Genomic DNA, 17,567 nt, shown 5'->3' with positions numbered 1-17,567 from the left:
AAATTCTCGGCCTATATAGACAAGAATTTTGGGATGTAAAATACTTATGATTTCATCCTAAAATTCAAAATTCTCGGCCTACATAGAAAAGAATTTTGGGATGTAAATTATTTATGATTTCATCCTAAAAATTTTAGCCTATATAGACATGAATTTGGGATGGAAACATAATTATATGTCAAACTATCCTTATATGAATTGGTCCGTTCAGCGGCCTAACAGATTTCGCCGGACTAGTTTCATGGTAAACGGTCCAAATAATTAACCATGAAATAGTTTCATGGTAAATGGTCCAAATAATTAACCATGAAATGATAGAAACATATAGACATAGTTCATGGCAATTAAATGTTACAAATAATTTACCATGAAATCGAAAAGCTTGTATTACATATATGATTTAAAATATATAAATATATACAATTAACTATACTCAAAGGGCAATATCGGTATTAAGTATGAGAAGGATGAAATTGTAAGTTGCTGAAAATAACAGGATAAATTCATAAGTGAAGAGGGCAATAAGGATGAATTTTGAAGTCTCCCATATATCATTGCTATACCTCACGTGTACCCCTAAACACTCCTTTTTTTTTTGGAATGTTAAGCTGAACATGGCTAGTTTTCCTTGTAACCTTGTCGTTAATTCAGTTTTGAGAATGGATTGTAGAAAAATGCAATCTCATTTATGAAATCCAAATAGCTAGAAATAAAATGAAAATATAAAAAGAAAAAGTCAAAAATTATGCTTCCAAACACCCAATTGTATAGCATTGATATATACCTTTTGACCAAGTAAAACGGGCATGACACAAAGCACGACACGATTGAAAAATGGCACGACACGACACGATCAAGTAAACGGGCCGGCACGGCAGGACACGATTAAAAAATGGGCCAGCATGGCACGACACGATTTAAGTAAATGGGTCTGGCATGGCCCGACACGATTGAAAAACGGCACGACATGACACGATTAAAAAATGGGCTGGCAAGGCACGACACGATTGAAAAATGGCACGGCACGGCATGACACAATTTATTTAAATGAGCACGGCACGATACGATACGCTACGATTGATAACGGCACGGCACGACACGAAACTACAGTTGGCAAGAAGCTAAACGGGCCAGGCCGGCACGGCACGGTGCTTGCGACCTTAATGTGTGCCGTGATAAGAATGCCCAAGCGTAGGACTAGGTCGGTTGAAAGCATAATACCCGGAAGTCCGGGGTCAAATCCACAGGGAGCGCATCCATAACTTAGTTTGGAGATTAGCTTGAGTAGTGGTTTCGGTGTTAGGACCGCCAACCAACTCCGGCGTTGAGACGACCAACTGGACGATTTAGTTAACTGGCTACTTAACCTAACTACGGCTCTTTAACTGGAGATTAAACTAAAAATTAGGTTTAGGGATATCTAACACCCATAACTCAAAGATAAACTTGTTCCTCCCTTTTGACTAGAATGATAAACATGGTTAAGGCTTAAGGGCATTTTGACAAACACCTGGAAGGACATAGCTCTAAGCATCATATGTGGTAAGGAATCAAAACCTTTGCCTACATAAGATCAAAGAGGTTAACACCTCCAAGCTTTGGTACATAAAATTGCCCTAACCACATGCTTATCCTTAGAAAATGTAGATTAATAGGAGAAGAACAAGAAATATCCTTGGTTACAGGATGTTAATCATCCCATAACCTAACCTTGCTACACTACTCACCCATGATGAAAAGAGGTATGAAATAAGCTAGGGTAGGGAAGATGAGATACGAAATCATACTGAAAACAGAAATAAATGCTAGATTAATAAAGATCTCAAAAGCACTTACAGCATTAATGAAAGCCAACCACCTCAAAACCCAACAATCAATGCTCTTTTGAAGAGAGAATGAGAGTTTAATTACGAGGAGAGGGAGGTAGAGAGAGAAAGAGCTAGCTCTAAAAATGTAAAAGATAACCCTAAAAACGTGCAAAGGGGATATATATAGTACCCCTTTTTAGTTACAAAAGAAAAAGAAAAAGAAAAAGAAAATAGAAAACTGCAGAATCTGGGGATCTCCTACCGGTAGGCACTGACCACCTACCGGTAGAACAACTATGAAGCAAAAGCTGAGTGCTGAAATGACTGGGTTCCGACCGGTAGGCTCCGGCCTCCTACCGGTAGGTCTTGGATGGTGTGATTTTGAGGTCTTTCTTGACGGAAAATGAACCGGTAGGCAAGTTTTTCTACTGGTAGAAATGGGTTTATACCGGTAGGCATTGATCTCCTACCGGTAGAACGTGTATTGCTGGCAGCCTTATACATGCAGCAACTTCTACCTGAACATGTTCAGACTCTCCGAGGCTTGATGATGCTCTCCCAGACTCCAAGTCATCGCTCCATTTAGACCCATCGGATCCCCGATCCACGTTGGAGTAAGCTCATGGCGTAAAATCCGCCTTATTATCCAAGAAAATCTATAAACACCAAAAACGCACCTTTCGCGCAACATCATTCAAAAACACAAAGTTATGCGCGCGAGGGTGGCAAAAATGAGCAAGATAAGCCCGATTATTTACACTATTGTGGGCTTATCACACGGCCCGTTTGACACCCCTAAGTGCAATGCAAGGCCATCCTCGTTGCTTCCTAAATTTAACATTTATTGTGAGTTTGGACTAACTTTTTAGGGGCATTTTGCTTATTTTAGATTAATTGACTTTGGGTAAAAGATAACTTCTTTAAGCTAACTTACTTAATTGTGAGGTAGTTGACAAAAGCCCAAGTGGTGACAGGTAAAACAACCAGAAAATGTCTTTGCATTTAGCCCAAACTATGAACTTATAGTAATTCTGTTTGCCCACGAAGTCGAAAAAGTTCAATAAGTAGTTTGTCCAAACTTAGCCTTACTGAATGTTACTATTTGTACGGTTGAGAGAGAGAGAGAGAGAGAGAGAGAGAGAGAGAGAGAGAGAGAGTGTGTTTTTTGAGTTAAAAAAATGTGGTTGCAAATGCCAGGGCGTTATTTCATGGCGATCTCCTCTGTTCCTTCCGGCTGTGATTGGATCTTACATTCGTAATGAGAGTTGTGGGTGAAAAAATGAGATATATTGAACACCACTTGTCCAAACACAAAAATGGACGGCAAGGCAGTTGAGCCCGGGCGAATCAGCGACCATCTTACCTACCATTCGATTTTTCACTAGATTACAACATTTTTTTCCTCAAAATCTTTAAAATTATATAAGTCCGTCCACCCCACATTGATTAAATAATCAAACACCTATCCAACCAAGAGTTTTGAGAAACAAAACGTTATTCTTATCAATACTTTAAGTTTTTGGAATACTAGCTGCTATTTAATATAAACGGAGAACACTAGATTATATGCATTTATAATTGCGAATGATTATATCTTAGTAACTAAATAGGTTGATCAACATCTGTGTCATAATTTTTTAGTCTTATTTTCAAATTTTAAATACATGCAAAACTAATATCGCCTTTCCTATGTAATGTTAATCCGTGCAACCTTTCTCCAAGCACAGATTTAGACACATACATGTCCATAGCCTTTTGATGCTTGTGGGTCTAAGGCGTATCGTCTGGGATTCACGTCTATCAAACAGCTCAAGACATATCTTTGTTCCGATATATGTCCATGTGGAAACTTTATGTCCATCTCAAAATCAATTGGCAATGAATGGAGAGGTCCCAAATGTTAAGTGATCACCCATTCCACTCCCAAGCAATGTGGAAACTTTATGTCCGGACTCTATTTTCTTAACATCCCCCCTTACGTGCAGTCGCGTTTGAGGTCTGTCACGCGTGGCCACTTTTGGGTCCTATCATCGTGCAGCCTTTTTGCTGGTCTGTCATCGTGGGGTGTGGATTGTGAATTTTTATAAAATGTGGGGTGGAACGGGCCCCGCTCTGATACCATGTGGAAACTTTATGTCCATCTCAAAACCAATTGGTAATGAATAGAGAGGTCTCAAATGTTATTAAGTGATCACCTATTCCACTCCCAAGCAATGTGAAAACTTTATGTCCGGACTCTATTTTCTTAACATTCCCCCTCACATCACTTAATAACATTTGGGACCTCTCCACTCATTGCCAATTGGTTTTGAGATAGATATAAAGTTTCTACATAGTATCAGAGCGGGGCTCATTCCACCCCACATTTTATTAAAAATTACAATTCATACCCCGCGATGACAGACCAGCAAAAAGGCTGCATGATGATAGGACCCAAAAGTGGCCACACATGACAGACCTCAAAAGCGGCTGCTTGTGATGAGGGATGTTAAGATATAAAGTCCTACATTGCTTGGGGTGGAATTGGTGATCACTTAATAACATTTGGGATCTCTCCATTCATTGCTAATTGGTCTTGAGTTGGATATAAAGTTTCTACAGTCCAAACATACCAGTGTTAAATAAATAATAAAAAAGCAAAGGAAAGGAAACAAAAGAAAAGACAAAAAAATGTACTATAGTTTATCCAATTTCTTTTCAATGTACTATAGTTTATCCAATTTGTTTTCTTTCTTGTGTGGCATGTGGTGTAGGCCGGAGCCCATAATTCAAATGAATTGACCATCACTTGTAAACTGATCATGTTTTTCTTGGTATGAAAGGCTGCTAAGATGTTTCCCTTCTATATATGGTAATTCCGTGTGCCTAGTGCCTACTTTCTCAAATCCCTTTCACTCGCCTTTTATAATTTCAGTGCTATAATTAAAGTTTTTCATCTTTTGTCCTTAAAGCATATTGGTATTGCTAGCTGAGGAAAAGTTTAATATATGGCCTTTTATTGACTAATAATACATCTAGTATTTTTTGATGGGCAATAATACACATATTATTACTGGTTTGACCAATCATGAATATGCCTTGCATATCATGGAAATATATTCTAGTTACATGACCTTGCATAACTCAAGGTTTGTATCCACCTGTTTGTAGAGTTATGGAAACAATTCTTTATTCCCTATTTTTTAGCTCCATGGAACAATATGTTACTGCTGAAAAATGGAAGAAGTGAAATATGAGATCAAAACACTATGTATGGATGGTACGAACTGTTTAAACAAGAATTTTTGAACAGCGAACTTCGGATATTCACGACCAAGAAGTATTGGATTATCTTTCAGATAGGCCCGGAAAGGCGAAGGAAGGCTGAAATGCCAACAGGCGTCTATTATTGAATTCACCCCACCCTAGAGTACCTATTTTGGAACATCCAGTGACTTGGTCACTGAATGGTTAAGTCACCAATCCTTAAAATAGACTATGTAATGTACTTTAGCTGCTGGGTTACAAACATGCATTTTACCAGAGGATTCTTTCTAATTTGCATTCTTGTTGAAACATATGAGGGGGGGGGGGGGGGGGGGGGGGGGGGTGGGTTTGGGCAGGGCAGATGGTTTTAAAGCAGACTCCCCATTAATTCGATATGGAAGATCACCAAGATCTTGTGATTCGCTGCTGAATTATTCCAATTCCAAGAGCTCGGATCGAATCGGTATTGATATACCGACTCGATCTGAGCTCTCTTACTGATGAATTGTTCATTCAATGAGCATTCTCAATATTATGCCTTGAAGAGGATTCGAACCTCCACGCTTTTTTGCACGAGATTTTGAGTCTCACGTGTCTATCATTTTACCACCAAGGCATCTTGGAAGTGAAGCATAATCCATGAATATGATATCTATCTAGTGTGATGTATGGAATATATGACAAATGTGCGGTGTTGGATTATTGCTATTGATCGGTCATGTCATGTCATATAGGCCCAAGTCGGACACCCAATTGCTTCGATTTGCATTATCCGGAGGATGCTTTAATATATCAAATAAGGTGAACAATCAAATCTATTTCTTGATTCAGTAGAAGCCCAAAGAGGTGAATAGGGTCCCAAAATAAGGAAAATCTGTAAAAAGCAAATCCGATTATGTCTCTTTTTAATCCTAAATGAGATGTACGAATCCATAAAGAAACAAAGTATCTATTTTGATACGCTCGATTAACCCATTCTCATAATGAGAATGTATATCTCTATTCCGATCTAGTCCGATAGGGAATGAACTTATAATCATGAAATCAACTCGATCATCAGATTATAGATAATAAGTTTATAACCCTAGCCCATTCCCATTTTGGACGGAACATATCTACTAATTCTTTAATTCTAGTTAGTAAGACGGATCTTGAACTAAGAAATAGACCCTAGAAGCTAAAAAAGGGTATCCTGAGCAATTGAAATAATCGGGTTCATTGATATTCCTAATATAGTAGATGCTATCTGTCACGACCCTGACCCGCCCCTTGAGGTCGTAATAATGACAAATGCCAGTGATTTCTCACTAAGGCCAAATCACAAATCAAATATCATCTAAGCAAGCGATGATCAAAGGGGCTAAACATAACAACGGAAGCAAAAGTTAACTTTTATTGATAACAAACCAAAGTCTTACATAGGTTTACAAACCAAAAGGATAAACCTCTCAGAGCTGTGTTTACCTACAAATTTACAAACTAAACAAATCATACACAAAGCTAAGTGATCATGAAGTATAATTTTCTTTTCCAAATATACAACACATCTCAAAAGTAAACACTCTGCCACACTACGCGTCGCTTCCTGAAAGGTGGAAAAGAAAATACGTAAGCCAAAGCTCGTGTGAATGATTAATACTTAACTCACATGCCTTCCATGGACAATGCAAAATAATTTGATAATTTTTCAAAACAAGGAACTCAAAACCATAAGCCAAATATAATGCACATTCCGCTATTCAAAATTCAAAAGCTACCAGGCGTCCCCGGTAGTGGATAAGCCAGACGTCTACGCATTATCCCAAAACACATACCAACCTCAAACACCCTTGCTAGCCATTAAGCCGTCCCCTAGCAAGACCGGACGTTGGGAATGCCATTAAATAGATTCGCAAATATTTTACAAATAGGTCCACCTTTCATTGGTATCCATGGAGTACACAATTTATAAAACATGTTCAAATAAGTACGATAAGGAAAACAAGTTCAAAACCATGTGATTTAGGTATTAAATCACTCACCTCGATCCACATGACGACTCGAACTTCCTAAAACATTCAATCAAATGGAAACATGTTTAGACAATACTCAATGATTCTATTTATGCTCAATACAATGCCCTAATAGTGTTTAAGTTCAATTCAATCCAAATAAATCATACTCCCTTTCATCTTAAACCCAAAAATATTGAAACCAACGCCAAAAGATCACAAACTTACCAATCTTTAAAACCCATAAGGACCCATAACCAATAGGGTCGTTTAACCGTAGCTAAACAATGAAAAACGCTGCTCAGTGAGCTGCCCAGATTTTCAGATTACAAGGCAATCTTCTAAAAATCACTATAAATCGAGTTCTTAATATTTTTGAGTGATTCCAATCTCAATAGTTGCGCGATTGAATGAAGCTTATAAGTCACGAAGGAACTCTTGACAAATCCTCACCCCAAGGGTGGTTAAACAGGGGTTTACCGAGGCTACACGAATCTGTCACGCAGCATGACAGATTGACACGCCTCCACTCAAATGATGATAACTTTCCGTATACTAAGAGTTTTAAGACGATTCCGGTGGCAAATGAAAGCTAACTTTAAGACCTTCGAACCGATACATAGTTTGCATAAAATGGACATCAGACGAGGAAGTTATGGCCATCCGAAGTGGGCTGAAACCCAGAAAACGAGACAGATTGCAGATCAGTATTCTAAAAACCACCAGAAATTCAATTCTCAACGGTTTCGGGTGATTCCAGCGGCATTAGAACGGGCTCTAAGTCTACTTTATTTCATACGAAGGAACCAAAATTCAATCATGAGTTTAAGAAGGCGTAAAACCCCAAAAACAAAGACCCTGTTTCTGCAGAATTTCGGAAATGGAACAAACAACCTCAAACAACGAAACAAGACACGATCTAGGTACATAAACACCGTATAAGCGCATAGCAAGAGTAAGAAATCCCTACCTCATGGGTTTTGAGCAAAACCCGAACCTTTGACCAAGTCAACCAAACTCCCACGTGGTCCGATCATGATTTTTCTTGGATATTCGGAAAGCCCATGCGCCGTATAACGACTTTAATTCTTGGGCTTTGTTCGGAATCACGCTCTAAGTAGATGAAATCGAGGAGAGAAGTGGAGGGAGAGTTTCGGAGGGAGAGAGCCGAGAGAAAGAAAGACAAAAAAGGAAAAGGGGAAAAAATGGTTTTTTTTCTAGTACGCCCATATACATATACATATATACTTATCACACTTTCACCCCTGCACTTGCAATTATGTCACATTGATCCCATAATCTTATAACCATGCCTTTATTCAAATTTCCACAATTTACGTCATTACTCGATAATTTTAATATTTCTTAAAAAAAAATACGGCCCTAAAATACGGGTCTCTACACTATCACACATACAGTCATACTCAATTCGATGGAATTCGTTGATCTTAAAGGAGATCGTCGATAATTTCGCACGAAAGGAGTTATTTCTTGGTTTCGTCCAATTATTACTAACTTGATTATTTTTAGATAATAGTAGATAGAAAGAGTGCTTGTAATGAGTCTTATTAAAACCAAGAAATATAGACCTGCCTACCATCCACACCAAAATAAATAGAGTTTTTCGAAAAACCCTGCTAATGGAGGAAGACCCCTTTTTGGATAAGAGACATAGGGCTAAAAAGGGAGTCAAAAAAAGGATCTATCGTGTATAATCCTGCATAATCTCAAATGTTATCAGTTATGGTATGTAGACCAAATAATACAATGCAAGCAAAAGTTCCTAAATTCATGGAGATATAGAACAACATATAAATTATCATGCTTGCATATCCATCATTTAAGTCTCCAACAATTATGCCAATAATTACATATCCGATTTGACCTATGGATGAATATGCAAGCATACGTTTCATGCTTGTTTGAGTAATAGCAATAAGGTTTCCCAATATCATGATAAGAATAGCTAAGATTTCGAGAAGAAGATGCCATTCGTTTGATGAGAAATAAAAGAGAATATCGAAAATTCGAGTTGCTAAAGCTGAAGCAGCTACTTTCGAAGTAACAGAAAGAAAGGCAACGACTGGAGTGGAAGAGTCAGAGTCGAAATGATTATTCGGATGTATCATGGAAATTCTTTGAAAGAAAAGAATCAAATAATTTTTATGGGGTCGAACAAAATATCTATCATTTCTCCTTTGAATCAATTCTGCTTTTTTGTTTCCAAAGGAATGTTATTATGTTGTCTTAAAGGGGGAATTAATCATTTGAATCTGGTACCAATGGGCATCATTTCCTCCAAAATAACATTCTCTTTCAAGCGTTTCAACCAATCGATACGACTCCGGAGAGCAACTTTTGCTAAAACTAGAGCAGTTTCTTGAAAACTCGCTTCAGATATGAAACTTTGAGTATTCAGAGATGCTCTTATTATTCCCAATAAGACAGCTAGGTAATGGATTGCTTCTTCCAAAGCACGCCCCATTCGTTCAGCTCACAACAATCCAATTAGTTCTCCGGGAAAGAAAACATTAGACATTTCATCTTTTGAAACCAACACTTTTGATGTTATTTGACATACAATAAGTTTGATATGCCTATTATGGATCTGCACCATCTGGGATCGATAAACCTCTTGGATCTTATTAACCAAAGAGATACGTTTTTGCACTATAGTTAGCTCAACACCAATCAAAAATCCCCAAGGAATTCCAAGAATTTTTGTTAAACATTCATTCCAAGCCTTAACCCTCTTTTCTAGATTCATCGATATTGAATCAATCGAACGCACTTCGACCATTTTTTCCACTTTTGGAAGACTTTACGTTATATCACTAGATCTCGATTTTTCATATAGAAATGTAAGTAATGTATCTCTTTCGTAAATGATGTCCCCATAATGGCCATTAGTAGTTGTTTCTAGAGTGGCTGAATAGGGCTTAGCTGATCGTATTACTATTATAGAGTCAACTTAAACAATTAGAATTTGACCTGATTTTAGGTGTGGTCCTTTTTTGGCTATATATACATTTTCACAAATAAACTGTCCGAGGCTCATTTTTATAGATGTTTTTTCACAATAATTGTGATAGAGAAAATACGAATAATCATCAATTATTGACATTGGTAAACGACCCAAAGCAATTTGATTATAATTCAATTCATGACGATCATAAGTAGAAAGTTCATATTCTTCGGTCATTGATAAACAATTTGTTTGACGATACTCAACGTAATTGCCACAAAATATACAGATTCTAAAATCAATACTGTAATTAAACAAACGTTTCTTTTGAATATCGGTTTTCAATTTCCAATCTACAACGGGTAGATCTATAGGACATATACGAACACATACTTCACAAGCAATGCATTTATCAAATTCAAAGTGGATTCGATCCTGAAATTGCTCGGATGTGAACAATTTTTCATAAGGGTATTGAATAGTTACAAGAAAATGATTGACGTGTGATAAGGTACTCATATTCTTTGTGAGTTCCTGATCGAACTTCGAAGGAACAACAAATCATGTAAGATGAAACAAAAGCACATGCAGAGTATATGATTAACGAAGAATCTTATTAATCATAAATCATTACATATATATCACCATAAAACCCCATCTCAATTGACTATTTGGCCGCCACCACCAGACTACCAAACTCGTTATTGACCATTTTTTTATACTTTGTATAAAATCATAGTCCAAAAAACATAACCCCAACCCCCACATATACCCACAAACAAGTATGCCTTTTCTTTTCCAACAAAAGTAATCAAAAAGCTTGATCATGAGGAAGCTCTACCATCACATGATTGTGCAACCAGAAGTGTTTTCTTCATTAAAGTACTCATTGCAACGACTTACTCCATAACAAGCCCTATTCCCACCACACCCCCCATCACATGATGGTACTGGCCTCCCACACCCCTCATAACATGGGCCCCTTGGGATACCCCTGCAACATTGCCCACAACACACCAGAACCGGTACATAAACAGGGTGGGGGGGGCAGGGTTTCGGGTCGGGTTTCGGAGGCGGTTTGATCTCAATGCACTTGATTGTTTTCCCACCTTTGCAACACAACTTGTCACGAATCTTCTCCGGGCTGCAGCATAATACAGTGATCGTCACCGTATTCTGCTTCTCGTCATAAGCCTGGCTTCGAATTTCTATTATTTGTCCCCAAAAGTTTGACATCGCACAAAAGTCAGTTTCTTAAATGAAAAGTTTAGAAAATATCGAAAAGCAAATAGTAGTTGTTTTACTTACTTTTTATCTTGTTGTACTCTTGTTCTCATCTTTATTCACGCAAATGCATCAAATTCTTCTTACCTCTTTATTTGATTTTTATGTACAGATAACAATTTTGTACTATTTGTCGTTTCGTGTGAATGAAAGCAAGAAAAGAAGTGTAAAAATCATTCTCCCTTCGATAAATATACCGGTGGTATGAATAAAGAAATAATGAATAAATAATAATACTAATAATAGTTGCGGGTCTCACCGGGAAATTTGGCAAGAACTTTCTTGATCTTCCTGTAGCAACAAGGACACTGAAGGTCCACCTTCAGCACCATTGTTGTAACCTGTTACACGATTGAAAAGACAAAATACAAGAGTTACATATGAACAGTCAGGGACGGATTCAGAAATGTTGTTTAGTGGGGGCACCCTGTTAATCATAGTGGCGAAAATTTATTTTTTTAGTTAATCACAATAAGATTGTTACATAATTAAGGCATGCAGTACAAACTACAAAAATATATAACACATACTTTCACCTAAATTATATAAAAATAAGCACAAAATTTCAGACAAAATTTGAGAGTATGTTTTACATGAACATCAACAAGTTTTAGAATGATCGATATAGTTTTATTAATGAAATTATTTTAAAATATTGCTCTTAGACGGTTAAAAATAAGTACAATTAAGAAAGAATCGAAAATAAGTACAATTAAGAAAGAATCGATCCAAGTAGACAAATAGTTTGAAAATCAACAAGTATAAATGCACCATATGACGAATTGAAACATAAACTAGTTTTATATGTATATTTTCAAGATATATGCACTTGTTTATGTGTAGTAGCACATTTAATTTTATAATTATGCAAAATATACAAAAATATAACAAAATTATTTTAGTTTTGAGCGGGGGCACGTGCCCCCCTTTCCCTCCGTCCCTGTGAACAGCACTGCTTAATGTGAGCACTGCTTAATATACAAAAATATAACAAAATTATGGTCCGGATTTTCATTTCTCGGTCGATTTGAGATGATCCGAGCAGCTCAATGTGATCAGAACGTGATTTTAAGGGTACTCGCGAGAAATCACCAAAAAAAATGATCGTGAAGGGCTTGATCCGAGCAGTTTTTTTATTGAACGGTTCAGAAAAAAACTGCTCAGATCAAGCCCTTCCCAGTCTTTTTTTTTTTTTTTGATTTCTAGGGGTACCCTTAAAATCACGTTTTGAACACATTGAGCAGTTCGGATCATCGTAAATCGATCGGGAAATGGGAGCTAAGACACAAATTCGGACCATAAGAAAATCTGGAAGATCGGACCTGAAAAGGACTCTCTCTCTATATATATATGTATATATATTGCTAAAGAAAGCAATTAATCGACGACCACAGAAAAAGCTAAACTATATATCTCGTGTGGTATTTATGTATATAGAGTTAGAGGGAAATGGTGTTTACAAACAAACCTTCTCAGCCATAATTGAGACCTGGGGATAATCAGATCCGAAGCCAGAAATGAACGAAGTGGAGAGAGAGAGAGCGGCCGGGGGGGGGGGGGGGGGGGGGGGGGGTGGTGTGGGGAGAGATCAAGAAGGCCTTGCTTTAAGAATGTTAAGAATGGAAAATTCTACCCTGTTGTCGTACGTAATGAAACGCTGTCTTCAAATTCCCACAGAGGTAGGTGGCGTATGATTGCTGTCTGCTGACTCGTCACTCTCCTCCACTCCACATTAGCATAACATGCATGTGCCGCCCTTTGATTATTGACAGAACCATCTCACCTGCCAATTATTCAATCACTTTGTGGACAAGACCCATATCCTCCGATAACAATAATACAATTTTTGTAAGAAAAATTGGAAAAAAATTCAACAATTTACTAAATCTTGACGAATTCTTTTAACTTATGAAAAGAATTTGAATTTTTTCTTAAAAAAAATACATTATTTTATAATTCTCGTTTTGTGGACCGGACAAATATTATGGGAATAAGTGTGATAAAAATACATTATTTTATACATTATTTTATGGGAATAAGTGTGATAAATATTATGGGAATAAGTGTGATAATGTATAAAAATACATTATTTTATACATTATTCTATCAGAATCTAATTACCTAATTATTTAAAGACGAAATTCTCTCCTTGACTCTCTCTCCTATGTGATATATTTTATAAGAATGTTGTTACTTAAATTAAAACGAAGCACTCTCCTTAACTCTCTCTCCTGCATGGAATAAGTGTGAACTTTGTGTGAAATTGAATAATTTCAAACACGTTCTGTGTCCCAAACATTTGTGTCTAGAATCTCCGCCGGCAAATGTTATGGATGTTTCCTTTGGATGACAAAGGCGAAGGATGTTTATTGCGAATGGTTTGTACCTATTCTGTGCTTTTTGATTTCGTTAGGAAATTGCGTGGCACAATGCAAGATTTTTTTGTTTAGGTACATATCCCCGATTTCCCACGGGAACTTTTGTTCTCCGTTTGGGACGGGGATGGAAGGCCATTAAATAAATTTCCCAGTTAAGATCAGGGCGGGAACTGGGGCTGAATATAGGTTCGGGGAGGACAGTGGTATTCACTCCCATCCCGCCCTGTTGCCACCCCCAGCTAAGGGGTACAAATAGGCAATACAAATAAAAGGTTGAGGATTGACTAAAATTTTCAGGAGTAAACAAACGGGAGTTAACAGAAGGGATTCAACATATTAGATCATATAAAGTAAGGAATGAGAGACAATATATTCTTCAGAACTACAATGATGAGGCTATTGTATTCAATAGGAAATGGATCCTGTTCGGTCCATGTGAAGAGACAGTCCAAATTGGAACTGTTCATTCGTTGCAATCAGCGGTTTGAATGTATTTTTACACTTTTACCGGTGATAGTGTATTCTTACCAGTAAAAGTGTATGAGAAAATCCGAACTGTTAAATCTACCAATGGATTGTCCCAATCTAAATTGTCTTGTCCAGTTCAAACCATTGAACTGCTGAGAGGCCGGACCCTATTCAATACTATTTACTATTGAAAACCTCAGGGAGGCCAGTCTAATTTTTCCACGAATACAAAACTAACACATGGACTAGAAGGACTGGACGGGTTGCCAAACCCTTTCACTATCAGCGGTCAAGATTCTGGTTAACTTCCGCGGTTCCACCCTTGAACCGTTTCGGCTGTAAAGCGGTTAGTAAATAGACGAGATTTAGCCATGAAATTGCGTGTGTCAACGTGTATCGAACGGCTTTAGATTTAGATACTGTTGATTTTAAAGTTGTGTTTTGAAATTGGGTTCCCGGTATCGCTTTTTACTATCCAGGTATCTCTTTGTCTCTCGAGCTTGAATGTGATGCATGGTATTTTCGTATATATGCACACACGCAGAGGTTGTATCAAATTTTAAGAAGTGGACAGAGAGATCATATTTCTCCTTCGTCTTTGGGAAGAATAATCATTAACCCAACAAAAATCATTACACTTCGGGATCTCCAACCTGGTGGTAAAAGAAGTCCTAGGTTGGATATAGAATATTTTCCACTTCCTAAAAACAAAATCAAACACAAAAGGGATTGTGCTCATGAGGGAACGTCTTAACTATCCATTTGGATGCCTCAGTAGTAAACAGTGAGATTCATCATTGGATAATGGAAGAGGTGAAGATGAAATTCGGAGTCGAATACATTGCCACGGGCATCGCCGATGGAAGACAAGGCGATGGAGCCTGAAAAATTAACACTACTACAATAAACCATAAAGATCACAGCTATTGGCCATGATTGTAAGTTTTTTATCACGCTCCTGCTACTGTGGTGGATCTGGGTGTGATTGTAAGTCACTCTCTTTTATCACGGTTATAAACCATGATTGAAGGAGAGAAACAATCACGGCCAAAAGGCGTGATCGTTTCTCTTTTATCATGATTATAAGTTGTAATTGTTTCTCTTGGGCATGATTGTTTCTCTTTTTTGAAAGTATATCACTTTAGATCACGGTCTGTAACCGTGATTGAAAGTTCAAAATAATCACACCATAAACTGAGATGAAAAATTATTGCGCGTGATCTTTTCTTTGAATCTATTAGACAATCTTTTCTTGTCATTGCCAAGTTTCAAACCCACGCACTCTTGGTTGATTTCTCAAGTCTTTATCACTAAGCTAGCCAAGAATTTCTGTTACATTAGGAAAACAAAAATATTTATATTTACTTCCTAAAGTGAAAAAACTTTTTTTTCTTTAAAATTTGCTGAATTTTTTGAAATGCAATTAACATGATATTAAAATATATATAAAAATACATACGCTGAAACTTCCCATTTGGTCTAATCCAGAGGTTTACGTACGCCATCAATATAGTCATGTGCTTAGCACTGAATTGATTTCCAATTAGAGAAAGTGAGTGATTTGGAAATGCCTCTGACATAACATTGCATGCCTATCTATTACGTACACATAAGGACGGAACCATGATTTTATCCTAGCAGTGGCGAAATGTATACTAAAAAAATAAAAATAAAATACATTACAATATTAATAGTCATCGGCCCCGGAAAAAATTAAAGTAACATAACAAAAACTAAACAAAATGATGTTTGTCATTTACACATGGAGTACAAACGAAGACTAATTTTAATTTTGCACATCGATAATGGCATAATAATTAAATTCCCTTAATTTTTTTAGGTTAAGTTGTTTTAGTGTTAGAGTGTGGAATATTTTTTTTCTTAATTACATGTCATCATTTATATTATTTCACTTTGGCCCATTAAATTTAGTTTTGGAATATTTTTTTGGGTCTTCTTTCATGAAAAAAATAGAAGATTTATGACTAGTATATAATAAAAAATAAGGAAAAAAACCTAGCAGTAATGAGACTATATAAGTTTGGGATAAAAAAAATTGTCACATATAATAATTGCATTTTCTAAAATTCTTGTCGTGGTAGTCACCGCCATTAGACCCCCTTTGTTCCATCCTTGGTTAGCATGTCAACTGGCGCAAGTCATTATAGGTCATACATTATAATGATGCAATATTATAATGTGGATCCAATGCTCATTCATTCTGCAATATTATATTGTATGACCATTTATTATAAATTCTCTCACCAAAAGTGCAATCAGAAACTCTTAACCAAAACTCTCACTTAAATAAAGTCTCGCAAAATACTAATTTCCACAACAACAAAAAAATAACATTTACTGGCTTCTCCAATCCAAATGGACGAATCTTCAATCAAACAAATAAACAAACAAACAAATTAATGAAGTGCGGAGTCTTATTTGAGCAAAAAAATTCCACACACAATCCTTCTCAAATACAAGAATGACCCTGTATGGGGATAAGCTCATTCAATGTGCAATTGAGACATTTCGTTTGTTTATTTTAGCAAACTTTCAGTGAAGACTTTTGCAGTCAGCTTCAATAACAACGTATGAGGCCCTTGTTTGCCACCAGCTGATAAAGTGGGGACCTATTAATTCAATGGGAAATGAATTTCATTAAGTCCTTTTGATTCCCTCGTTCAACAATAAGTTGATAATATTCTCTCATTAGACACCAAACCATCATTCTCAATTAAATGAAACCAAAAAGAGAGACCAATACTATTTGAATAGTCCACATACATACTTGTCAGCAATAAGTTGATAAGGTGGGGACCTATTAATTCAATGGGAAATGAATTTCATTCGGTCCTTTTGATTCCCTCGTTCAACAATAAGTTGATAACATTCTCTCATTAGACACCAAACCATCATTCTCAATTAAATGAAACCAAAAGAGAGACCAAGACTATTTGAATAGTACACATATGTACTTGTCAGCAGGATAATTCCCAGGTCAAGAAATCCTCCATAGTAACTTCTGATCTGGTTCTTAATTCTCGATCTCGTGAATGTTATAGTTGGAATAATTTCGAAAGACAATTTAAGGAATCTATCTCCAACTAATTAATTAAAAGTGGCACAAGACACAGAGATATAAGTGATTATAAAAAGTAAAGAATGCAACTGTCTCCAAATAATGTTTTCTAATAAACCTGGCTATATTTGAATCAGATTGTTCACTCTTAATCTTGGTTAGCTCATTAGTTTTGGTTGCATAGTCATAGTTGTAGATTTGATTGGGTTCAAGCAAAAGTAAAATAAATTAAGAATACAAGAATATCCATGTGGTTGTGTTCCCAAAGCATTGGAAAATCTCTGTATATATATATATATATATATATATATATATATATATATATATATATATACTCATACTCATTAA

The 17,567-nt window shown here is 36.6% G+C and overlaps 1 protein-coding gene and 1 long non-coding RNA gene across 2 annotated transcripts; both read right to left on the bottom strand.

Moving 5' to 3' along the window:
* Window positions 1–6,429: 6,429 nt before the first annotated feature.
* On the bottom strand, window positions 6,430–8,267 carry LOC131307219 (uncharacterized). Its single transcript, XR_009194020.1, has 2 exons — window positions 8,016–8,267; window positions 6,430–6,639 (listed from the first exon to the last, which is right to left on the bottom strand). It is a non-coding gene; the product is annotated as an uncharacterized LOC131307219 (long non-coding RNA).
* Window positions 8,268–10,605: 2,338 nt separating this feature from the next.
* LOC131307216 (protein PYRICULARIA ORYZAE RESISTANCE 21-like) lies at window positions 10,606–12,851 on the bottom strand. The gene is made up of 3 exons (XM_058333623.1): window positions 12,763–12,851; window positions 11,554–11,635; window positions 10,606–11,218 (listed from the first exon to the last, which is right to left on the bottom strand). The coding sequence occupies exons 1-3, from the start codon at window positions 12,772–12,774 to the stop codon at window positions 10,854–10,856; spliced, it is 459 nt and encodes a 152-aa protein (XP_058189606.1). The 5' UTR covers window positions 12,775–12,851; the 3' UTR covers window positions 10,606–10,853.
* Window positions 12,852–17,567: the final 4,716 nt, after the last annotated feature.

Source organism: Rhododendron vialii, chromosome 11a (genome assembly GCF_030253575.1).
Source record: "Rhododendron vialii isolate Sample 1 chromosome 11a, ASM3025357v1".
In the NCBI taxonomy this organism is placed as follows: domain Eukaryota; kingdom Viridiplantae; phylum Streptophyta; class Magnoliopsida; order Ericales; family Ericaceae; genus Rhododendron; species Rhododendron vialii.
This window is presented reverse-complemented; position numbering and strand designations above follow the sequence as displayed.

What these genes read in the sequence shown, in the direction of transcription:
- LOC131307216 (XM_058333623.1), bottom strand. An exon ending in AGTTCTTGCCAAATTTCCCG is followed by an intron (nt 11,219 to 11,553) that starts GTGAGACCCGCA and finishes GACAAATAATAG; the next exon opens with AAATTCGAAGCCAGGCTTAT.